The 12,033-nt window shown below is 36.9% G+C and overlaps 1 protein-coding gene across 1 annotated transcript; it reads right to left on the bottom strand.

Annotated features, from left to right (window-relative positions):
• Positions 1-157: 157 nt before the first annotated feature.
• Positions 158-7,615, bottom strand: LOC139142523 (quinone oxidoreductase PIG3-like). Its single transcript, XM_070712476.1, has 6 exons — positions 7,508-7,615; positions 6,426-6,584; positions 5,343-5,610; positions 3,264-3,476; positions 2,268-2,464; positions 158-1,344 (listed from the first exon to the last, which is right to left on the bottom strand). Exons 1-6 carry the CDS (start codon positions 7,604-7,606, stop codon positions 1,135-1,137), a joined length of 1,146 nt encoding a protein of 381 aa, XP_070568577.1. The 5' UTR covers positions 7,607-7,615; the 3' UTR covers positions 158-1,134.
• Positions 7,616-12,033: the final 4,418 nt, after the last annotated feature.

Below are 12,033 nucleotides of genomic sequence, written 5' to 3'. Positions count from 1 at the left end.
ATACTCATGGACTCCTAAAATCTCCTGAATGACTAAGAACGTAAAATGCTAGGTGGCTACACAATTTCTTTTCTCTTGGTTTAAGTTATTTTGAATGATAGGTGGATTAATAGTATTACTCATTTAGAAAAAAAGACAAATCTAACATCAAAACTGACACTTTTGAATGATTAGAAATGTCCATTTTGGACATAATTTATTGTTACAAACATGATCATATTTTTCCAACTTAATGAAAATCTCAACCTGAATTTCAATTCATCATAAGAAGTAAAACAATTTTGAAAGCAATGTAGCGGCACTGATATGCAAATGTTCACTTTTGTTATTTTCAACCCATGAATATGTTGAAAATAGGAATATGGACATTGTTCACAGGCATGAACTGAAGGGAAACAAAGTTGGCCACTGGAGGTGCTCTTCACTTATACAATGTGATAACAAAATCTTAGGCACCTAAACTTTACGACTACTTTGGCTATCATAAAAGACAACAATATTTACATCTTCAAGGGCTAGTGAAGGGTGTCTTTTATATTCACAATTTTTAGGTTGTGAATAACTATCAAATCGTAATTTCAATAAGACCTCAAACCTGTGTATTGCATATGGCAATTTGCAATTGAAAATTTGAAAATTTAATTTCCTGGGGAGATTTGACTCTTGATCAGCCCAATTGGCAATGCTGAATTTCATGCTTCTACCAAACTACAGGTAGCTATGTCCACAAAAAGCTTACAAGTTTATTTAAACTTCATACAATTATGATATGCATTCATATTTCACTCTATAATCAGCACAAATATACTGAATACATAAATAATCTACAACTTGTTGTTTGTGTGCTTCACCATCCAAGCGTCTTCAAGTTGAACTAAGTGACAAAGATTACCGTTGACTTAATATTGATTTCTAAAGAAGAAATGAATGAAAGACACTTATGACAATCAGAATGCAAGGCTAATATTCGCAAGACCATGAGTAAAATTTTTTTTAACTTCATGTAGCCCTTGAAAAGAGTCACGTTTTGATCTCTTATGGCAAACTGCCTGAATACTGGATTTTAAAACTCGGAGAAAACCCAGGTTGAATGAAGTCTTACACAAAGAATGAGAGATGAAGTGAGGGTTAGGACTAAAGTTCCTGATGAGGGTCTGTTGTCTCATCTCTAACGCTGATGATAATCTTGCCAGTGTTTTTATTGTCCTCCATGTACTGATGAGCCTTGCCGATGTCATCTAGTGGAAACACTGTGTCTATGATTGTCTTCAGTTTGTGTTCCTTTCCGTCGGTGAAATACGGTAGAGCCTTCTCGCTGAATTCTCCCACAAGTGCTGCCTTGTACTGAAGAAATAGAGAATTATGAAGTTTACATTATTTTCTCAAAATCATTGGTGACACCAATCAGTAACTCCTGAAGACTTGAAGATGAAAAATATAATTTAAAATCAACTGCATTAATAACTCATTCCTTATCTGAATCTGCAGTGATCTTGCTATAGAAATGACATTAAAGCGCATGATACAACAGTATCAGTATGGTCACCCCCTGGCCATTGATCATGAGGACATGTTGTGGCTGTGGCTATAGTAATAGAGTTAGGATAAGCAGTCATTGGTAAATTAACAGGGGGTAACTATCCTATAATGACATTAACTAACTCCGATCCCTAGTACACTATTTGGGCATTACCCCTACACATTATTTGGATCCAGGGTTAGAGATAGCACAAGGGTGCGTATATGGTGGGTAATGTCCAGGGGTGTATGTCCTAGAACCATACAATGCCTAAACTGTATTTGACCAAGACAAAACTGTATCATCATTCACAAAAAGGAAACCATTGGGCAGTTGCAGGATTATGTGCACTGTACTAAAATGCTAAAATATCTTGAACCATCAACAAAGCATTAGCTTCTTCTATGAGAATTATCAGCCGATGGTTTCAAGCTTGCTTACAATTGTTATGCATGATTAGTCTAACCCTTGCAACCCTAAATTTTGGTATTTAACCCTTCTTGGTTTCTATGGCAAAATACTTGGAAATGGAGTTGAAAAGGTGAAATCTGAAAACTTATTAATATTTGTCCACAAAAATAATTTTATATTTCTAGGTGAAAGACTCGACAATTTCAAATAGAGAATGTTCAAATCTGTTCATTGCTTTAATGCTTTGATAGGTTAATTATTAATATGTTTAATTATAATCAGCTTTACTTTGATTGATTTGTTTTCACAATATTTAGCTATTCAAAATTAGACCTACCTCATTGGTTCTTGCTCGTAGTGTAGAGCCAATCACAGTCAATCTCTTAAAGATAATCTTGCTTAAGATGGCACCATTGACATTGCCTCCGCTCATCGTTCCATAGACTATCCATCTTCCTTCCAACGCCAATGAGTCTGCATTCCATTCCCAGAAGTTAGAACCAACACAGTCTAACACTAACTCTACGCCTTTACCTGTGATAAAATAGCATAGAGCAAATAACAAGGGTGTGTCTCAACTCTGCCAAGTTTACTATTTTTTCCCATTTTCAAAATTAAAATATACCTAAATTTTGTAAATATTCTCTAAGATTCTGCAGAAAAAAAACTTTAAACAATTCCAAACCACCTGACCTTATTTGAGAGTGTGTTACAGGAAAGTATGTTTTAGTTAAAAAAATGAGCATACATTTAAAACTTACCTCAAAAAGTTACGTAGTATGTGTTTGTAAATGTTACAGGCACTTCAAAACAAGTGACAATGTAAAAATCATACAATCATGTGTGAGCATGGAACAAACACAATGTATGGTGTATTTTTGAAAATGTGGGACTGCATTCTTTCAATTTCAAAATTACCCTTGACCTTTATCTTGGAAATCTATCATCAACTTTGCTTCAGTAAAGTTTAATCAGAACTAACCCACCACCTGATCATATTTACAGTACAGGGTCGATCCATACACTCAAAATCACATAAAATTCAACTGAGGACTTTTCAGCAATTTTCCAAGGACCTTAATAGGTCCAAATCCCATTTTCCAAATATCTTTTATATCATTGTACATGTCATTTTTATGATATCACGACTGATTACTTTGTCATTTTTGAAAATCGTGGGTGTATTATCAATTTTCCAAGATTTTCCAGGACTCAATTTCCTTTTCATGGATTTTTCCAGGACTTTCCAGGAAGCTTCAAATTTGAGGACATTCACAGACTTTCCAGGAGCATACAGACCCTGTATTTAGCACCAAAGGAACAGTAAGCTCACCATTAGTGTGATTCAGAACTTTTTCAACAAAGCTGCCTTCTTTGTAATTGAAGCCCACGTCAGCGCCAAGTTCAACCGCCGCCTTGATTTTCTGCTCGCTGCCAGCTGTTACTATGGGAACAGCGCCAGCTAGCCTTATCAACTGGACAGCGGCCGTGCCTACCCCACTGCCACCAGCGTGCACCAAGACATGTTCTCCTGGCTTGACTTTCCCTGAAAAGAGGTACAAGGTGACATTATACTTTACAAGCACACTAATTTGCGATATTATTTCACATATTCAGGGCTCAAAGTTGCGACCATTTCAGTCGCATATGCGACCAAATTTTTAGGAGTTGCGACTAACTTGTTTCGGTTAGTCGCATTTAGCGACTGAAATCTTACGTGGGGCTACCTGCATTTACAACGCAGCAGTACGCAGACACTCATCAAGGGTCATGACCGTATAGGCAATAAACATTTGACGGCGCCCAGCCACACAAAGGCGAGCGCGCGTCCATCGCCGACTTTGTTTTGATATGGATTGGAAACAGTGTCTCCATTTTGTCTGCTATCGTGTCTAGTTAGCTGTCAAAACATGCAATCAATTTAATCAAAAATAATTAAGAACCAATCAGAAGGCAAGCTCATGTCATTTGCTGTCAAATCAATTTAATTTGGCCAATAGTGATCACAAGTTTACGTACACTGAGCAAGTCCACCTCCAAAAACAAAATTCTCACGTACAGTAAATTGAATTCCCATCAGTGTTCAAGCAGTCAGTACAGTACGTATACGTAAGTCCACGATGTCGGGCCCGCTTGATCGATATTTTGCCAAGCAAGGAAAACGTAAAATTGATCAGACTGAGACTGGATCTGCCGATGAAGGACACGAAACAAATTCTAGTAAACGAAATCCCACTCAGTCATTGCTAGTAATGCCGATTTCAGCCGCACAATGTGAGCGAGGATTTTCAGCACAGGGAAGGATCAAACGCGACGTACGGAGTTGCCTAAACGTATCAACGACGGAAGATCTCATCCGGATAGGACTTGAAGGCCCTGCCGTTGATCAATATGATCCCACCTCCGCCGTTCATCGATGGCTGAACTTATCTACGCGTGCAAGACGCCCAACCTTCAGACATTGGCCGACTGCTATAGATGTTATTGAAACTAATAATGATGAAAACAGTGATTTGTCTGAAAATTGATCAGGAAAGAATAAACAGGACAGTCGGACGTGCTCGCCATTGTCTGGCTGGGCGACGTCAAATGTTTAATGATAAGGTCATGACCCTTGTGAGACATTACGCGTTGTTGAATCTGTGTGTGAATTTGAAATGTAAACAATAGTTGAACTGGGAAATAAAAAGTAAGATGTTATTAATATGTTATCACCATTTCAAAAATGCTCCTAAATTTTTGGTTTGCTCCTAAAAATTTTGACTTAGGGGCAAAATGCCCCTATCTGAAAATATAAACTTTGAGCCCTGAATGTTGGACATTTGACCAATTTCATTCATCCTTTCTTTAAGTATTTCCTTTTTTCATTAAGTACTGTATTCTGACTGCTTCCAGCTAGCAATGTGATATTATTCCAGCCAAACTCTCCATAGAAGCAAGGGGGAAATCGATGTTGATAGCATATGCTAGTACAGGACTAAGACACCACAGTACTAGCAAAATCTCACTCGAATTTTACTTCTGTTAATTATTGAACTGCTGTCAACAATAAACATGGGATATACAATTTCTATCTGTCCAATACCAAATCTGTTCAGAATATTACTGTTTCAATGTTGATGAAGTAAGCAATTCGAATATGACAATATTAATGAGGTCAACAAAATCACATGACAACATTAATGAGGTCAACAATCACATGACAATATTAATGAGGTCAAGAAATCACATGACAATATTAATGAGGTCAACATAATTATCATCAATCACCATGAGACCAGTTGATTTGGTCAACAAATATAACAAGACAATGTTAATGAGGTGGATAAAAATTACAAGGCAATATTTTATCTAGCAGGTCAATATTCATCACGTGAAAATGTTAATGAGGTTATTACATACTGATACCTACCTACAAAATGTAGCAATTGGTAAGCTGTCAACCACACTTCTGGTATTGCTGCTGCTTCAGTCCATGACAGACCTGATGGAACAGCCATCATCTGTCCCTCATGGGCTGCTACATATTCTGCATTCCCTCCACCTGGAAGTAATGTTAAAACTCGATCTCCTTTCTTCCAGCGATCAGAACACCCTGGTCCGACTGACTCTACGATGCCTGTGGCTTCAAGTCCTAGGATACTGCTTGCTCCCTTTGGTGGCGGGTAACGTCCTTTCCTCTGAAATTTGAAAAAAATCATTACAACTCCTAATTTGGTACTGGGACTGGCTGACTTGCTTCCACATGCTGCAAGAGTATTATCTTTCAAAATAAAAAATAAAATTGGGGTCACCATGCAAATTTTGGTACTGAGAAACAAATTACCAAAGATTCACTGATATTTGATATTCAAAATGGACACCACCCCTGTGTTAGCTCTATGAGGAAAAATAAAATTTTCAATTTTCGGAAAAATTCAGTCCGTGAAATTTTTTTTTTACACCAAGAGCTTTAAAAGTGAGCCCGACAAGTGGTAGATTAGAGAAGAATTGTGAAGTTTGAGAGTCTGTATCTGTCCCCGAGGCACATTCTATCTTCATACAGGATTAGGTCACACCAATCCCTTGAGCAATGAGAGCTTCCATAGTGACAGACATTTTCCCCTAGTTACAGGAAAATTCGTGTGTCAGTGATGATGCATTTATTTGCTGTGATAGTAAAGAGAAAATCACAGCTGAGTGCATGAATGGTGGAATATGCTCAGTTATTTTAATTTTTGTACACTTAATAGTTTTACCTGAACTTGATGCAGAGCAGTGGGTATTAAACAGTTTCCTGGTAAGTCAGCAAATTGGTTTAGACTTTGTTTTGAACTTGACAACTGCTAAATTGGTCTTAACAGTATGCTACACACATATATGTATACTACATGCAATCTTGCACACATATTATGCAATACCCACATGCAATCTTGAAAGCATATAATGCAATACCTACATGCAATCTTGCACATACATAATGCAATACCTTGCAAACATGTGATGCAATGCCTACCTGCAGAGTGTCAGCTCGATTTATGGCCGTTGCGTACACTTTGATGAGCAATTCTTTCTCTTTCAGAGTTGGGACTGGAACACTCCCAACATAGAGGTTTGATGGAGCCCCTGGCTCATCAAACTGCGCCGCTCTCATCACAGAGGTTGCCATGGTTACCTGGAAGAGGAAACACAGACTTCCAATGACATTGTAACTAAAGAGATCAAATTGTAAGTTTGTGGATATAAATTGAACAGACAGCAATGGCATAGATACCTACTCAAATACAACTGTCATACTCAAGATGGCAAGTGCATAATAGAAGTACATGTATGGTTATAACATGTATATTTGAGCACATTCAATTCACATACATTCTGGTGAAGGACCCAAACTAAATCGTTGTGTAAATGTGCATTTTCCAATTTCTACTTTAAATCATCCAAAATTCAATTATTAATTTGTCATTACATAAGGTCTTCCAGATGAAGTACAATTATTGGGTGGTCAAACTGGGGTTACGGCAATTTGACGTGGGGTTATCTCGGGTCACGCTGTTGCAGTGGGGTGACCCACGATGACCCCGTGTCATGTCATATGATGAACCACAACTGTGCAAATACAGGCTATCTGCTCGGAGTCGGAGTGTGATTGAAAATCGTATCTAAGGTGTATTAACGTCACTTATGAAATGATTTGACACTCCGAGCCAATGCTTCGTCAGCAGCACCGCCATTCCCTACCACAGGCGCTCCTTAGTTGGGTAGTCTGCTAAGTGGATCGATTTTCGGATCGATCTATTGATCCCGTAGTCGATATGCCCGCCACTGCAACCTAATACTCAGTGGCGGGCATATCGACTACGGGATCAATAGATCGATCCGAAAATCGATCCACTTAGCAGACTACCCAACTAAGGAGCGCCTGTGTTCCCTACGCCGGCCACGAAAGCGCGGGGAAGGTCTTTGAAATTCAAGTTTTCCTTGAACCACGGTGCGGTGCCTGCTGGCTGCACAGTGCTTGAAAGAGTCAAGCGTCTTCAATTATGTTCAGCACCCAGTCCGACAGTCCCTGTACTTTTGTGAAAATCATTCGCCTACCTTCGTGCTAATCAAAATGTGCTGTGACCAAACGATACTGATAAGAAATGACCGGTACAATATGCCCTGACAAGCAAACTGCCCGACCTTGCAGAGCATGGCGTGGAGATGTGACGTTCACAGGTGCAGTCAAATTTTACCGTAGGGGGCGCTATTACAAGAAGGTGGAAGAGAGTGGCACAGACTTTGCAAAGACAAAAAGAACTATCAGACAAAAGTCAGACTGGACCGGTGGCTCTTCACGAGTGACTTGTTTACGGAGGTTAAAAAGTGTGAAATTTTATCTTGTGTTATTTCAGATCATCAACCAGTTGTAGTTGATATGGAATCTTTAGAAGGTGTAAAACGTGGGAAAGGGACATGGAAATTCAATAACAGTCACCTGTCATGTACTCATTTCAAAAACCAAGTAGAAAACCTCTGGAAATTTTGGCAAAGTCAAAAGCCTCTTTTTGATGACATTTCAGTTTGGTGGGACAAAGGCAAGGATAAACTTCGAGAATTGGCCATTAAGTATAGTTTACAGAATCGAAAAACAGAAGTAATAAGAAACACCGTAATCTGTTGGAAAAAAGACTGCACAATATGATGACATCAGATCAATCTGCAAGTGATATTGAAGAGGTTAAAAACCAGTTAAAATCATACGAATTAAATCAAATACAAGGACAGCAAATTCGATCAAGGGCCCAATGGGTTGAACAAGGAGAGAAGTCTTCAAAATATTTCCTCAATCTAGAAAAACAGAGAGGTAAAGAAAAAACTATTCAAGGAGGTTAGAGACAAGAGTGGCAAAATAGTCACTGATATTGATTCTATATTAGACATACAAGCAGAATTTTATGAAGATCTTTACAAACAAGAAAATGTGACACCCTACTACAGAGGGAATTAATAGATAAAACCAACATTGTTTTAAGTAATCAAGATAAACAGAGTTGTGAAGGTCAAATTACACAGGAAGAAGCTCTTAACGCTTTAAAGTCAATGGCCAACAATAAGTCACCAGGTTCTGATGGCCTTTCAGTGGAATTCTATAAATGCTTCTGGCATATTTTAGGGTCTGACCTAATTGAAACATTTAACGCTTGCTTTAATTCAGGGGAATTAACGAACAGCCAGAAACTTGGTTTAGTTTCTTTGCTCTATAAAAAGGGAGATAAGGCAGACTTAAACAATTGGAGACCGATAAGTCTCCTCAATGTAGACTATAAGATTCTTGCAAAAGTAATTGCTAATAGGGTGCGGAAGGTAATAGGCAAAATATGTAGCCCAGATCAATGTGGATACATCCCCGGGCGGGAGATAGGTGATAATATTGTCTTTACTAGAGATATTATTGAATACGCTAATTTTACTGATAAACCTCTTATTGTCATAAGTCTTGACCAAACAAAAGCTTTTGACAGGTTAAACAGAGACTTCCTTTTTCAAGTCCTTGACAAATTCAACTTTGGCACTGACTTTATCAAGTGGATAAAAATTCTTTATAATAATACTACATGCAAAATTAAGTGTAATGGCTTTCTTTCTCGCAGTATTCAACTTCAGAAGGGTGTGAGACAAGGGTGCCCCTTATCACCGTTACTGTATATCATGGCAGCAGAAGTGCTAGCCGAAAATATTCGTAAAGATGACAGCATATCAGGATTCATACTACCAGACAAACAAGAGGAAAAAATTAAGAGTTTTGCAGATGATACGACTCTTTACTTGAGAAATTTGAAAAGCATTACTCAGTCATTGAAAATGTTCAACAAATATGAAAAAGCAACAGGTGCAAAGCTGAACAAAAAGAAATCCAAAGGTTTATGGGTTGGGAGTTTTAAAAACCGCACTGATTCAGTGGAAGGGATCGATTTTTCAAACAAGGTTTTACAGATCTTGGGAGTTGGGTTTGGAAACAGTAACACATCTAGAGAAAACTGGAAAACAGTGATGGAAAAATTTACGAATTGCCTTAAGATCTGGAATACTAGAAATCTGTCGTTTAAAGGCAGAGCAATAGTAGCTAATATGCTGGCTGCATCAAAATTATGGTACCTGGCATCATTTGATCACGTACCTAAGGAAATTATTAATGAAGCAAATAGTAAATTATGGAAATTATTTGGAGAGGTAAACGAGAAGTTATAAAAAGGGGGTATTTTCATTCAAAGATATGATGACTGTGGCAAAAAAGTTGTCGACATTGAAGAAAAAATTAATGCACTCCAATTAAAGTGGCTTATGAAACTATTTGAGAAAAATCCAGATAAGGGGACCCCTAAATGGGCCAGCTTATCAAAATATTTCATAGCGAGTTATGACAATAAACTTAATAGTGATTATCACTACCTCCATCTCAATTTCAAAGTCAACAACAAACGAACCCCAATGGTGTATGGGGATATGTTAAATACCTGGAAGTCACTTAGACTTACAAGAGTGAATCTGCCAACATCAAAACAGAATCTTCTTAGAGAAGTTCTGTGGTATAACGACAATATTAAGAATGAAGGAAGTGTCCTCTTTTATGACAAAGTGGTCAAAGAGTGGAATTTTAAGGCTTAAGGACATGTGGAATGATGACAGAAATGACTGGCTTCAACAATGGGAAATAATTGCAAAAATTAGAGGAGGTACAAATAGACATGTGCAAGAGGAAATCAAAACAGAGTATGAAACACTCCTCAATGCTATTCCAGATTCCTGGAAACAAATCATTTCTTCAAACATCCAAAATGAAGAAAACTATGATATCTTAGACTTAGAGAATTATGGTCTGACAAAAGTGAGGTCAAAACCAAGTCACTTTATTGGAAATTAGTTGATAAGAAATGGCATGCAGTCAGAGGTCAGATTGGTCAAAAATGGGCTGAGAATCTAAGTCTCACTGACAGTTACAAAGCTACTTTATTCAGTCGTCTTAATTCAACAAGAATTGTTAGCAATTCAGTAAATGATTTAAATTGGAAGATTTTCCATCGAGGCCTAGTCACAGGAAGCTTGGCCAAAACTTTCAATTTAAGTGATGGGAAATGCTATATTTGTGGCCAAGAAGAAACACTGGAACACATCTTATTTGAGTGTAAATATGTTAAAGAAATCTGGCAGAAATGTATTTCTTTCTTTGTCAGAAAACACAACTTTGATAATAATATCAATATCAAAAGATTAGCAATCGCAGGAATCGAAAATGATAATAATGCAACATCTGACATTATTTACTGTATTACTTCCTTTGTAAAATATACAGTTTGGAATATTCGAAATTCGGTTACTCTTGATGGGATTAAAGTTTCCCTTCAATCCTATGTCATGCAATTGAAATGTCACTCTCCTCATGGATTAATACATTGTATTTCATTTATAAGATGATGAACAAAACTGAGGATTTTATCACAAAGTTTTCAAGCCTTGTAAGACTGGAAGGAGAAGAATGCATCCTGAATGCATTCATATGATGATCTTTGTAATCAAACAGCTAATTACTTGTTTTTTCACACAAGACGCATTGTAATTTTAACGCATTCACAGTTATGTAGATTTGTTTTATTTGTGACTATGTTGAAATAAATTTATCTTTTTCAAAAAAAAAAAATAAAGTGAGCAAATAAAAAGATCAAGTGAGCAACAACGTATATACCATCATCATTATCATCTTGGCTAAAACGGGAACTTAACTCTCACAGGAACTACAGAATATTTCATTCTTATTTGTCAAAAACTAGTTGATTTTCTTTCTTCAGTTATAATTCCCTGTAAATTTGCGTCTGTGGTCAAGTTGACGTGTGATTTGCAATGATAATGACCTTGCACTTGTATTTCAGCGGCAGTTTGTTCATTTGTTTGTTCATTTGTTGTTTGTTTTTTATTTATTTATTTATTTATTTATTTATTTATTTATTTATTTATTTATTTATTACGTAATCTAGAATATTTTATCTTTCTAGGGTTTTTTTTACTTATTTCAAGGAAGACCAGCGGGAAGTAATCCCATTTACGGGCTCCGTAAAACATAAATGAAAAATATAAATGCATAAATTTAATTAAAACAATAAGCATAACAACAGAGGACTAACTACTAGCATATGAAAGCATTAAAACAATCTACAATTTTAAACACGATTAGTTTATTTGATGCATGTTTTTTCTTAAAAAGATCCTTATCGACCTACATTATTAATTAAAATAAGACTGTGACGAATCATCATGGTTGTCATCATCGTTTTCTTTTCTCTCGTTTTCAGATGGATTTAAAGAGTGGTTCACTTGCATATATCCAGCTAAGTTAATGAAGATAGACGCAAGACTCGATGCCATTATTGTCGCAATTTTTTATTTTGCTTAGTTAAACGATGAAAATAGCAAATTCGTTTCTGTATGATGTTACTGCCCATGGTAATGACGATGTTCACGAATACAAACGTTTAAAAGATGAAGAATGAAGTACGCGATTTGCAGTTTCTCACAGTAATACCTCTACGTACAAAAAAAAACTATGAGGTCGAGGGTCCGACGACTAAATTTACGTCGGCTGTAGT

Source organism: Ptychodera flava, chromosome 10, assembly GCF_041260155.1.
Source record: "Ptychodera flava strain L36383 chromosome 10, AS_Pfla_20210202, whole genome shotgun sequence".
NCBI classification, from domain to species: domain Eukaryota; kingdom Metazoa; phylum Hemichordata; class Enteropneusta; family Ptychoderidae; genus Ptychodera; species Ptychodera flava.
This window is presented reverse-complemented; position numbering and strand designations above follow the sequence as displayed.